The sequence below is a fragment of the Zootoca vivipara genome, chromosome 6 (genome assembly GCF_965207765.1).
Source record: "Zootoca vivipara chromosome 6, rZooViv2.hap1.1, whole genome shotgun sequence".
In the NCBI taxonomy this organism is placed as follows: domain Eukaryota; kingdom Metazoa; phylum Chordata; class Lepidosauria; order Squamata; family Lacertidae; genus Zootoca; species Zootoca vivipara.
Window position 1 is genome coordinate 51,143,902 of NC_142589.1, and position 12,638 is coordinate 51,156,539.

The 12,638-nt window shown below is 44.9% G+C and overlaps 1 protein-coding gene across 4 annotated transcripts in view; it reads right to left on the bottom strand.

Annotated features, from left to right (window-relative positions):
* Positions 1 to 2,544: 2,544 nt before the first annotated feature.
* GLG1 (golgi glycoprotein 1) overlaps positions 2,545 to 12,638 on the bottom strand; it is a 63,606-nt gene continuing 53,512 nt past the window's right edge. For 2 of the 4 annotated variants that reach the window (XM_035117233.3, XM_088672128.1), the window contains exons 22-27: positions 10,574 to 10,675; positions 9,633 to 9,740; positions 9,007 to 9,127; positions 8,337 to 8,443; positions 6,612 to 6,775; positions 2,545 to 6,281 (exon numbers count right to left, since the gene is read on the bottom strand). In XM_035117233.3, coding sequence (XP_034973124.2) covers positions 6,215 to 6,281; positions 6,612 to 6,775; positions 8,337 to 8,443; positions 9,007 to 9,127; positions 9,633 to 9,740; positions 10,574 to 10,675 — 669 coding nt within the window. In that variant the 3' untranslated portion in view covers positions 2,545 to 6,214. Of the gene's footprint in view, positions 6,282 to 6,470; positions 6,776 to 8,336; positions 8,444 to 9,006; positions 9,128 to 9,632; positions 9,741 to 10,573; positions 10,676 to 12,638 lie in introns of those variants that run through there. The other 2 variants (XM_035117234.3, XM_088672127.1) reach the window with 2 other exon arrangements.

Here is a 12,638-nt window from a genome sequence, read left to right on the forward strand (position 1 = left end):
GGTGAACCCCGCTCACCCAACCAAGCTGCTCCCTGGTGCGTCTCTCACCCCAGCCTACCTCGCAGGGTTGTTACGGAGAAGAAAATGGGGAGGGTTGCCTGCACCGTGCGCCCTAGCAACTTGCAGGAAAGGAAATGTGATAATGTAATAAATGAACGAAAGCTCGACTTCGGTTGTCACTGACTGTTCACATTAAAATAAAATAAAAAGTAAGTAAGTAATAGGATTGTTCTCCGCTGTAATGTTGCCATCCGTTTTTGTAAACTTCTAGCCTTCAGAAATGGCGTAAAGTTGCGGGCAATCTGTAAAGCGCAGCAGGGTCGCGGGCCTTGCGCCATCCTCAGCTGGATAAGAGTCTCCTGGTTCCTCCAGAGCGGAGAAAGTGCCTCCCCTCCCTCGCCCCTAAAGTTGTCTGCATCTTGGGACAGTATTCAGATGAAATGTCGGGGCGGGGGGGGGGGTGGCGTACAAAGGAGATTCCAGTGTATTGCGCGCTGAAGCTAGGGCTTGCTGATCAGAAGGTCGGAGCTTCGAAACCCCGCGACGGGGTGAGCTCCCGTTGCTCGGTCCCTGCTTCTGCCAACCTAGCAGTTCAAAAGCACGTCAAAGTCCAAGTAGATAAATAGGTACCGCTCCAAGCGGGAAGGTAAACGGCGTTTCCATGTGCTGCTCTGGTTCGCCAGAAGTGGCTGTCATGCTAGCCACATGACCTGGAAGCTGTACGCCGGCTCCCTCGGACAACAGAGCAAGATGAGCGCCTCAACCCCAGAGTCGGTCACAACTGGACCTAATAGTCAAGGGTCCCTTTACCTTTACCTTACTGCTGGGACAAAGAAGCATGCAATGGTTGACCCCTACCCCGCCCCCATTTTAAAAAATACATCCATCTGTACGCCGTTTGTATCTTTTTAGGTGAAACAAGCAGGCTCCTTAGGTGCAAGACAAAGAGAAGCTCAGCAGTTTTCATATAAAGGAAGTTGAAGATTAATTTTTAGTGGTGCACTGGGTTAAAAACCAACAACCAAAAAGCCAAATTGGGTAGCTTTGCATGATTAAGTTGGAGGGAATGTATTCTCATAAAGCCCCAACTTCAGAACAAGATAGTTTTCCTCCAGTTTAGGAACTCACCATTGAACAGCTAAGCTCTATATTCTCCCAACTGCACAGAAAACAAATGTTAGCCCAGAGAAAAAAAAATACCGTATCTTCTCCATCCTGGGCTAGCTCTTTGCCACAGGGAGGCACCCCCATTTTGAAGCACTCTGCTTTTATTGGGTTACCACTGTTCCAGTGTCCCCTCCCCCTTCCCCCACACTTGAGCCTAGTGTTAATGCAGATCCAATCCAAATGCCTCTTCTCATTGTGCAATATTTCAACAAATACCCCACACTGCATCAGTGAGACACAGTAGCTTGTGGCATCATTCTTAGAGAAACCATCACTTTGGGCAACCAGGAATTCCGATCTGGATTAGGGATGGTTCATGAAAACTGACATAAGGCAGAGCAAGAAGTGTGGTGGCTGACAGGCATCATGAACTTTGCTCCAAAGCAAGATTTGTTTGCACCTACAGGAGTGGGGAACCTTTTCAGCCTGAACTACACCCTCTTCTGGGCAACCTTTTGAGGGCCACATGTCAGTGGTGGGTAGGGCCAGATCCCCACCCTGGGTTAGCCACTGTATACCAGCCTCACCTACCTCACATAGATATTACGAAGATAAAATAGAGGAAGGAGCAACCATGTCTGCTGCCTTGAGCTCCTTGGTGGTTTTCAAGATGTTGAGGGGTCTGGTAAATGTAGTTTAAATGTGACACCCAGAACTGAAACAGTACTCCAGATGTGGCTTGACCAGCAACCAGAGCAGTACTTTTACTCCCCATGTTGTAGACACCATGCTTGTGTTAATTTAAGCTGAAGATTGTGTTTGCTTATACATGTACGTATATCAGCAAAATTGCACTGTAGGTCCATGTTTAGCTTGTGATTGACTAAGAAACCTAAATTCTCACATGCCCAACTGCCAAGCTAGGTCCCCACCCCAACCTAAATTTGGCTCTTTTTTGGTAACAAAATGCAGGATTTGATGTTTATCTCAGTTGAATTTCAGTTGTTTGTAGCCTAGTGTTCCAGCCTCTCAAGATCATTTTGAATTTTGATTCTATCTTTTAAAGTGAGAGCTATAATTAGTCTCAGTCTCATGCCATCTGCAAATCTTGATAAACACCCCCTGAATCAAAGTAATTTATAAATGTACTTAATAGCCCAGGAACACAGCCCTGACACTTGAGACCTCTTTCTTGGTAGACAGAGCCATCAATGAACACCCGCTGGATATGGTTGCTCAACCAGCTGTGGATCCATTCAACAATAATTATAATCCAGCCCACATTTTACCATCTTGTCAACAAAGCTATCACAGGAGTTTTTGTCAAAAGTTTTTCTGGATTAAAAAGAAAAGGAGATACAGTTTGTCTGGCATGACTTGGGGAGGGAGATTCCCTTTTTATTCACAGTTGATGGAGACACAAGCAAAACAAGTAAAAACCTGCAGACTCTTTTTTATTAAATTCTCCCATTTCATCTGTACAGAAAAAATGCACATTATGTTCAGAATCTCCGTTAACAATTCAAAATTACACAGCATGAACATGTAAAAAGAAAGAACGGCCAAGATTTTGTACATAGAAAGGAAAAACAATTTACAAAAAAACCCACATTTGTTAATGTTACATTTTTAAAAGGACTACGGGCCAGCCAACATTAGCTGTATCATCTACCAATTTACTGTCTCTCCAATGGGTGGTTTTGCAAGCTGCAGGAGGGACACTGAGTACGAACCCTTTTATGCCACCCTGAGTTGTTCTGTGCGCCTGCGTTTTGCTTCTCTCAAACACAAAACGCGCCTATTCTTCAATCAAACACCACTTATATTGAGTTCCAAAGCATACCTGAAGGGAAATTGCAGCCTGCCTCTGATGCATTTCCAAGAACCTTGAGATAAGCCATTTGATTCTCTTTGTGCCAAGTAGGGAGCCTCTGGATGGAGGAGTCTGCAAGTGTCGGATGGAGAAGCAGTGCACCTGATGCTCAGAATCTACACAGAAATGGTACCAATTATCATGCTGGTCACAGCTGTCCAGAAGGACTAGCAATATGAGAACAGGACTCAGGACAAGCCGGGGGGCCAGGACAGTGCTGGTACCACGTGCTGGATGGCACCACTTCCTAAAGACAATTCCCTCCACCCAGCACTCTTTCAGTTTGTTAGTATTAATGCTCTGGATGCACCCGCAGTGTGTATGTAGGAAGAGTGTGTAACCTATCAATCCAGTTGTACAAACTATGAAGCGGAACAGGATGTGTGATCCTTCAGTTTTCCAATTCAACAAGTTCCTTAGCTTACTTTGGGACAAGAGAATAGCCCAGTCTACATCTAAGAGCCACCACGAAGAGCCAAGAAAACCCTGCTCCTTAGGCTCCACCAGGGCTTTTCTGCAGGAACTCTATTCCTGTTATGCACAGAGCAGTCCTGCCTACTTCCATCTCCAATGGATCAAACCAGGGGACCTTCCTTGAGATGAGAGCCAAGAGCAGCATCAGCACAGCTTTAGATGAGACACAAGGAAGAAGAAACAGCAGCAGCAGCAGCACAGTGGAGCTCATGTTGCAAGACAGTCGAGGCCACAGTGGTGAAGACAGCAAGTACTACAAGTTCAAACAGGGAACCTTACAGGGAAGCAGCAGAAAAACAAGCCCCCAATTCCTAAGTACTTTTCAAACATTCAAACTGCAGCACAGCCCCTTCCATCTTCCTCAAAGCAGTGGCACGTATTCTGAGGAGGGAGTGGCAAGCACAACACTTGCAATACAATGCCACTTTAGATGAAGGATCGTTTTTGTAAACAGCCGTTCCTCAAATAAGCGTCAAGCAGGAATACTTAGCTGTCAGACTGAAACTGACAGGGTCTGAGGAGACTGCATGGAGGCTTAAGTAATGCTGAGACAGAGACCTGCAGTGCTTGGAACTCAAGAGGCTGCTTCTCGTCTCTTTTTAAAACAATGGCTCACTCAAGGTCACCGAGAATGGAGTGACTGACTGGCTGTAATGGCTTCGGCATTCTGTCTCTTCCCAGGCAACTAGTCCCCTTACGTACATCTCACACAAGCTCCTCTTCGGCAGCATCACTATATGCCTGCAAAAACCACTGCTGCCGATTATGGGAATTTACTCAGGAGAGCATTTTTCTTTCATTAACCAATGGGGCACTCCCACTAGGATCAAGGGAAGGCAATTGTAGTTGGCTGAAGGGAAGCAATGTAAGAATAATACGTTGTGCGCCTTATCTGAATGCATGTGCTAGCCAGGATGGTGAGGGCCTCCTCTCCTTTCACAGCATTTGGTGCAGGGTCACCATATGCAAGTACCAGTTTCTTCCCAACGTTGTGTAGAATTTGGAAGATGATATGACCATGGCTATTCCTTGCCCCCTACAGTATGAATGGCAGCTCTAAGCACACTGCAATTAATCTGCCGGCTGCCTCTCTTGCAAGTGACTTGAGTTGCCCTGGGAGCATCCTCCACCATCACCACCCCATTTCAGAGTCAAGGCAGATTCTTTAGGATAAAGAAGTCTATGCCTTGCTTCAGGGTTAAAACACAATACTGAAGGGCATCCAGGGGTGGGTGAAAGGGAGGGGGGAGGGAATAGAGGCTTTGGAATGCACTGAGCATGCACTAGTTGGGGAACTATGGCACACACCCCTTTCCAATGTCACCATTCATAGATTCAGTAATTCAGCAGGGGAAGGAAATCCAATCTAGTGGCCACAGTCCAAAAAAACCTTCAGTACACACAGGCTCGCCCACTGATCTCTGATTTCCCTAATCATCTCTCCTTAATTCTGAAGGCCTGAAAAAAGTCAGTGGGCCTCAGGGGTGGGGTGGGGTGAGATTCTTGCACAAGGTTTTCCAGTTTGCCATCCTCAGGAATACAAAGCCACACTTTGCACGACTTGCTTTCCAGTAGGATGAAAAATAAAGGTTTCCTAAAGCTAAAAACTTTTGTGCCTTTTACCAACACTTCAAGAGCAGCAGAAAATATTCACAGTAGTGGTATGGCTGAGTCTGTCCACATCATCATTAAGATCAGCTGGTCCCATTGCCAAAAGCCCCTCGCGTTTGTGACGTTAATGTAGAACGCTGAGAATTTGACATTTGAATGAGCAGTTGAAGCAAAGCAGGAAAAGGGGCGGGGAGGGGAAGACGATGTTGCACTCAAGCCTTGTGTCGGGCAGACTCATGATTTAGCCCTCAAGAGCATACAGGCAACCATGTCTAACAGCCTGATAGATATCCTACTATACACAAGAAGGAGCCTGCATGTGCGTATTTCCTCTTCTTCAAGTTCCTCCCTGTGCCCTCCAACCAACCAACAAGGAGCACATTCCTGCTCATTGCAAACAGGGTGATGGTGGTAGTGTTACTAAAAGCATCACTTCAGCAAAGATACCTCTCCCACCCAACTCTCAGAAAGCTATCCTCCCCCTCCGCTCCCCTCCGCCATCCTTGCTTAGTGTAGGGAGCCCTGCCGCTTCCCTACTTCCCAAATGGCTGATGATCTCTTTAGACGGATTCTTGACAGCAGAAAAGCCCTACACCCTCCCTGACAGTTCAGAGAGGAAACTTCAGTAACTTGTAAATAAGAACCCTATGAGCCCAACCCCTTTGGGGAGGACCCAAATCCTCGTTTTTTCCCAAAACCACCGCCTTACTACCCAAGACCACAGCTCCACTGTAGCTTGTCCTAAGGCTTCCCTTGAGATACAGTATGGTTTTGCAGGGGGTGCCTGTAAGACCACTGAAGTTTCTTTAATCTGGTCAATATTTTATTAACCCCAAAGATTGGAGTAGGGGCGGAGAAGTATGGAAGGCATTGCCTTTTGGCAAAAACGGAGAAACAAGCCACAAAAAGAAAAAAGAAAAAGAAGTACAACAGAATACAGTAACAAAAGCACAAAAACAGTAGAGATGATGACGGGCCTCTGGAGGCAACTCTTGCTGACTGATTATGTGCTGGAGATGCTTGTTCCAGGGTGAGCCAGATGTCCAAAGCAAGGCCAGCTGTGAATGGTGGGTGATGTCCTTTCCCCTCGGTCCTCCTGCCTAAGCCAAGGAGCACAAACACTTCCACACCAAGACCTACTGTCCAACACTATGCCTGGAACAGATCTTTAAAAATTTGCTTTAAAAACCTCTTGAGCTGCAGGTTGTCAGTCTGTCTGGGGAGTGAAGGCAGTTCCGACAGCATGAGAAAGAGAGAAAGAGAAAGAGAAAAAACTTGTCTACAGGCAGGCAAACAACAGTCGCTAACGATAGGGTAACGAAGCTGCTGGCTGGACCGCCAAGGCTGCACGTGCCAACTCGTTCCGAGGATGGAGAAGCCATGGACGAGATGGGACACTCAGCTGGCACGGGCTGCTGTTCTAATCTGTTTGTACTCTCCGGAGAGGTGGGAGGGGAGACTATACAGAGGAGGGCTGTACAAACTGGGCAGGCGGGCAGGCCTTCTTTCCTTCCTTCTTCCCTTTGACTACCAAGGCAGGCTCTACCTGTCCTTCAGCTCTCGTGTCACTCGCTTCGTGATACGCCCACACATCAGGCCAATCAGGAACAGGATGCAGATGCCCACACTGATCACTGAGAGGATGTAGTTCTTGGATGGAGAGGTCATCACTTGCATGGCAAGATCAGAAAAGCCTTCCGCTGGGGCAACCTGACAGGCAAGGAGGAAGAAGAGTCAGCTCCCAAACCAATCGTAACAGATATCTACAATGTACAGATGAAATTTAGGGGTCAGTGCTTCAAACAAATCTTCTCTAAAACCACCCAGTTTGTTACAACCCTGTATAGACCAGAATAGGGTTGCAGGACCATAAACTGGGCTAGGCTGTTTGTCCATGTTATGCTGGTGTTCTGCCAGCTCCTTCTCTCATAGGTGCTTACCTGAACCTTCTTTTCTTCTTCACAGGCTTAAGAAATTTAAACTATATATTAAGCAGCTTGTAAATTCTTTCAAATAAAAATAAACAAACGAACAAAGTAGGGCAGGGAGATGGCATTCTCAGTAGTGGCACCTGGGTGAGGAAAGACAAGTCCCAAAGAAGATTACCTGGCACCAGCTTTGTGATCTTTTCAGAGCCAGGTGAAGACCTTTCTATTCACCTAGACCAGGCATCCCCAAACTTCGGCCCTCCAGATGTTTTGGACTACAATTCCCCATCATCCCTGACCACTGGTCCTGTTAGCTAGGGATCATTTGAGTTGTAGGCCAAAACATCTGGAGGGCTGCAGTTTGGGGATGCCTGACCTAGACCTTTGAAATAACTTGCTTTAAGGACCAGTCTTATTGGCTTTAAAAACAGTGTTTTGAGTTAGTTTATCACTTTATATTGTACTTTAATTGTGCTTGTTTTGGGCATCAATCAAGGATTTTGTGTAATGGGGTAGCTTTATAAATTCCATTAACAAGTGTTTTTTTTTAAGCATCTGGTCCTATCCCTCCCTCACAAGATATTGAACACAAAAGGATCAACAGCTGTGAAATAGCAAGAGGAGTCCTACGCTCCTTATATCCTTTCAACTGCTTGCTTTTCCCTTGAGATTCAGGATGTTCTTTCTGTAACCAATCTCTCCTCAGCAGTGTATGCAAACACAAGCCAGGGTATGTGCAGCAAGGTGTCTGGAGAGGAGGAGTGGGGATCCCCCAGTAGGGTGCTACATGTCTATCCAACAGCAGAGTGGGATCGCCCTCCCACAGCTGCCCTGTGCTGGGCCTTCCAATTTGCGCTCTCTCTCTCTCTCTCTCTCTCTCTCTCTCTCTCTCTCTCTCTCTCTCTCTCTCTCTCTCTCTCTCTCTCTCTCTCTCTCATTTCCCATTTCAGGCTCATTTCAGAGGCCAGGAGCTCAGATATCAAGAGATGGGTCCCTGCTCTGTAACAGCAACTGTTACATTTTGTTCTGCACTTGCCCTGGCAAGGTTGGCTTTCTACAGATGGAATTTAAAATTGCACAGAAGTGGTGAGGAGCCATGCTTGACATGCATATTAAGGCTGTCCATGCCGGTAACTCAGACTCGCTTCCAAGACCAATCTAGCATATTGTATCAAGGATTGCCATTACAGTAGCAGCATTCCATCATGTGTTCACGGCCTTCAGCACCAACACATGCATCGTGCTGGTACTTTCCATCTGTTCCAATTCCCTCATATCCCCAACAATCCCTAGGCACCCAGAAGAGGTCTTCCTGGAGGAATAAAGTGGGCAGCTTTGCTCACCTTGGCAGCATAGCTCCACATTTCAATCCGATCATTAAGGCGCTTCTTACACTCAGGCTGCAACCTCACACGCTTGTCCTCCAGGGCCTCCATCAGACAGGACATCTCTGCAGAACAGAGGAAAGAGTGTTACAAATGATTGAAGGCATGGCCTTTCTCAGATCATCACGATCTTGATCTTCCCTCCCTCTTTTGCTATTATGTGTTTCTCAAGGTGACAAGACAGGTAACGACCATCACACCACTTCATTGGGGGGGGCACTGGGGGGCTCAGAGATTTGATGGGGACCAGGCAAAATCAGGGGTACATGTGGGCACCACACTGGTGACCCCAGTGTTTAACATATTTTATATATATTTTTTAGAAAATACGTATTGCTTAGAAAGGATTTTACTCATTAATCTAAACAATGATGATGAAAGTTCCTCTGTTTCCCCCCCCCCAAGTATATTGATTTTTACCACTGGGGGGGAATCCTATCCACTAGTCCTTCACATCTCTAGGAAGTGTACAAATCTATCCTAAGCAAGTTGTTTAGAGTGTAATTGTGCCTAGACTTGTCCAATACCAACAGTAGGAGCAGAAGACTAAAAACCATTGACTCTGTGGAAGTAGCACCACTGGTGGCTGGGATGCTTCCTGGGCTTCTTAGCAAGCTGCAAGACTTACGTCGCCCTCTTCCTGGTGGGATGGCAGCACAGTGGTGCTTGATGTCAAGGGCACAGGCCGTATGAAGGACGGGGTCCACAAAGATATCAGCTTTACTCTCCTTCAACATGTTGAGCACCTCCTAGAAAGGCAGAAAATTGCAATGCACCCTCAATATAATTATTTGCATATCTCATCTTAACTTGCTCATCCTCCTGCTGCTTCATTATACTTGGAATACTTAAACCCTGCTTTGTAGCCCTGAGCAGTTCTCAAATAAAATAAGATTTTGCAGTGTGGAAGTTGTTTTCAAATGGAGCACATTTATAGTAGTCTACTCAAAGTTATGAAGGCATTTATAGACTGTTGCCAGGTCAGAATTTGAAAGGGATGTGAAGTGTGGCAATATAAAAATGCAAAGGGGAAGGAATGGATGCCTTCCCTTGGCTAACTGAAGTGGACTGAGGAGCAGTGACAGGAGAAAGCAAATCACAACCACCCCTAGGAATCCTTGGAACATCCAAGCTAGAGAACAAAGCTGTAGCGCCGAATAAGTTCCGAAGTGAGGAGAATGCCAACAGATTGAGCTGTACATAATCTAGCATTCTCCCCCTTGCCATTACACAGAGGCACACCTAGTCCTTTACCTTTTTGCACATGTCTGCTTTGATCTTTAGCAGATTCACTTTCAGGCATTCTTCCACTTGTCCTGTCTGCTCCTGGGCTGCTGCTTCCTCGGCACACAAGCTAGAAATCTTTCAAAACATCAAATACATTAGCTTATAATACCACAGGCCAACAAATTACGTCTCCTTTAGGAGGGAAATAGAACAAATTTATGTGACAAAAAGGTCCAAAACATGGTATCTAGCAAGGGAAACAAATACAACCTTACTTTCCAATTCAGTATATGTTATCCCTTTATTACTGAGGAAAGCCCAGAGGTCCTCTATTTTGGATGTTGCCTAAGGCCAAGGCTGGAAGCTATTCCCTGACTTAAGCTAAATTCCAGCTGGCAGAGCCTGGAACAATTTCTGGAAATGAGCAGAGGTGACAAGCAGCACCTACTTTCCACCCTGCAAGAGCAGGATTCTATGCTTCTATCATACAGTATAGTCTTTGCTCAGCAAGGCAATACTATTAGGGGCCATCTACTCCTGCTTTTAAGCTTTCTGTTCCTTTCCAAATTCAAGGGAGACTTGTTCTCAAAGAGGTACTTAAATATCAGTTACGAAGAAAGAAGGAATCTCCAACACACTATTCCTCATAGCATGAAAAGGACCAAGGGGAGGAACTTTATCTATGAACTTAACTCTGGACAGGATGATTCCACATGAAATACAAACCATTTTTGTGTAAGATCCCAAGCTGGATTCCCATAATACTTTGCTCCACAAGCAGCTCTTGGAGCAAATTTACTCTCTGCAAATTGCAAATGCCACAAAAGGTGACAACCCCAAGGTGATTTTAAACTACTGGGGGATTCAGTCAAGAACACCATAGTTCAAACTGTACTACCAGGAGCTCACGAGAACTTGCCAATATATATACAGTAGTGTGAAGGAGGATTGAATTTGAAAGCTCCCACCTCTTCTGAGCAGTGCATCTGCAACTGAGGATCTAACCGGTAATCAAGAGCGGATTCCTCGATAATCACTCGAATCTGATCTTCACAGTCGGGAGAGAGACGCTGTTTAGGGGTGAGAACAAGAACAGTCATGCCACTGGAGAAGAACCAACATTCACATGTTCCTCAGAGCCTGACCTGCTACCCAGCTGAATGAAGTATAGTTACTGGTTCCCACACCTTCACCTGTGCTGTTGCATAGACTGTGCACATACTGGAACATCAATCCTGCTTGAATCCAGACTTTACCAGTGTTAGAGAAAGGCATCCCCTGGCATTAGACAAATGATTTTCAGAGTAATGAAAGGGCAGAAAATTGCTAGTGATTTAATTTATTATTGTATATTTCCTGCTTGGGAGAGAGGAAGAAGCACTTGTAGGATTTTCTGCCTGGTGTCAAAATAAGTGTTGGCCTTGGGTATTATGACTGGGGGCTGGGGGTCGGGGAGGAGAGAGATTTTATATTCTGCCTACTGCAGCATTATGTATTGCACCAGCCCTTGTTAAGAGAAACTGTCCAGCCTCCTAGCCAGAGTTGTCCAACTTATCTGCTTCTCAGATAAACCATAACACTCTGGAACTATTCCAACCTGGATACCCTTCTTTACCACTATTTGCCAAGTAAATGTGTAAGGAAAAGAGGTGCCTGTTCCCAAGCAGGAATCTACACGTATCAGAAACCACAACCAATTAATTACAACTCACTTGTGCACATCTAAGTGTTTAGAGACACATAGCTTCCCTTCATTTATTTCTGCTGCAGCCTAGGCCCATTAATGATGAACGTGTTTCTACTGCAGTTAAAATATGAAGTGGTTCTCCATAGGGGAAGGAGCTAGAGATGGGCTGAGATATGGGTTCACCAGCACTGTGAAAACAAGTCAGCAATGGGGTAACCCTTGCCTCAGACATGTGCTTATACAGAATCATTAAAGCAACATTCAGCACAAATCTTAACTACTAACCATTAACCACTAATCTTAACTAACTTGAGCGATCATGTATTTTTGGTGCATTTTTTAGCACTAAAAGTCTCTTAAAGTCAATCTTTGACAGCAAAAGACAGTTTAATATATGGATTTTTTTTTCTATAGGGAGAATTCTTCATTTGGGAAAACATCAGATGAGGCTGCACTTAAGACAAAGCCCGCAATTCAAATCAAGATGCAAGAATACAGCAACCAAAGCAATCTGATCATAGAGGGTAATTACATTCACCACACCAGAAGAAGCCCCATGCAAGTGAGCCTCTGACAGCTGGGAATTCTGAATGCTTCCAGGGAGATAAGGCAGAGAGAAGTCCTCCTCCATTGTTTACCTATGTTCATATTCTCTCCCCTAATATCCCTCAATATATTCATGAGGGGAAAGAGCAGGGCTATTTAGCTGATAAAGAGAGATAAGATAAGCAGAGGAAGGCTACCAGCAGCTCAATGATCACCTCTGCTTTCTGTCTGCAGGTCTAAGAGGAAGCCTTCTCAACTCTCAGTGGCTGCTTTACACATCACTCCTTTTAACACCACTTAGGCTGATCAGTGACACCAGATGGATTTCCAAAAATGCATTGTTACATAAAATTAGCTAATAACGTAATGAATTGTGCAATTTCAATGTAGTTACAACTTTTTCCAAATATAAGTGGTTAGATTTTAGGACTTGATAAAATTACTGTTAAACACTCTATTACTTACAAAAATTAAACCATGTATGGAACTGTATGTTTTAAATTGTCCCATCTTAAAATGTTTTATTAAGTGGGTTTTATTCATTTCTCTCCCCTAATCAACATTCATTTCAAATACTTGGGTTGCTGGGGAAAAAAATCTTTAGATACTTATTTGGCATGTAAAATTTACACAGCGCACTTTTAAAATTTTAAGTTAAATTAACATAACTTTTATGATTAGGTTGACTAAATCAGATCACTGGAACAAATTCCCAGAGAACCCATATAACTGGGCCTAAGCTTCTGAGACCTGCCTGTATTTTAAACATGCTTGTTGACTGGCACACACCATATAGCAGA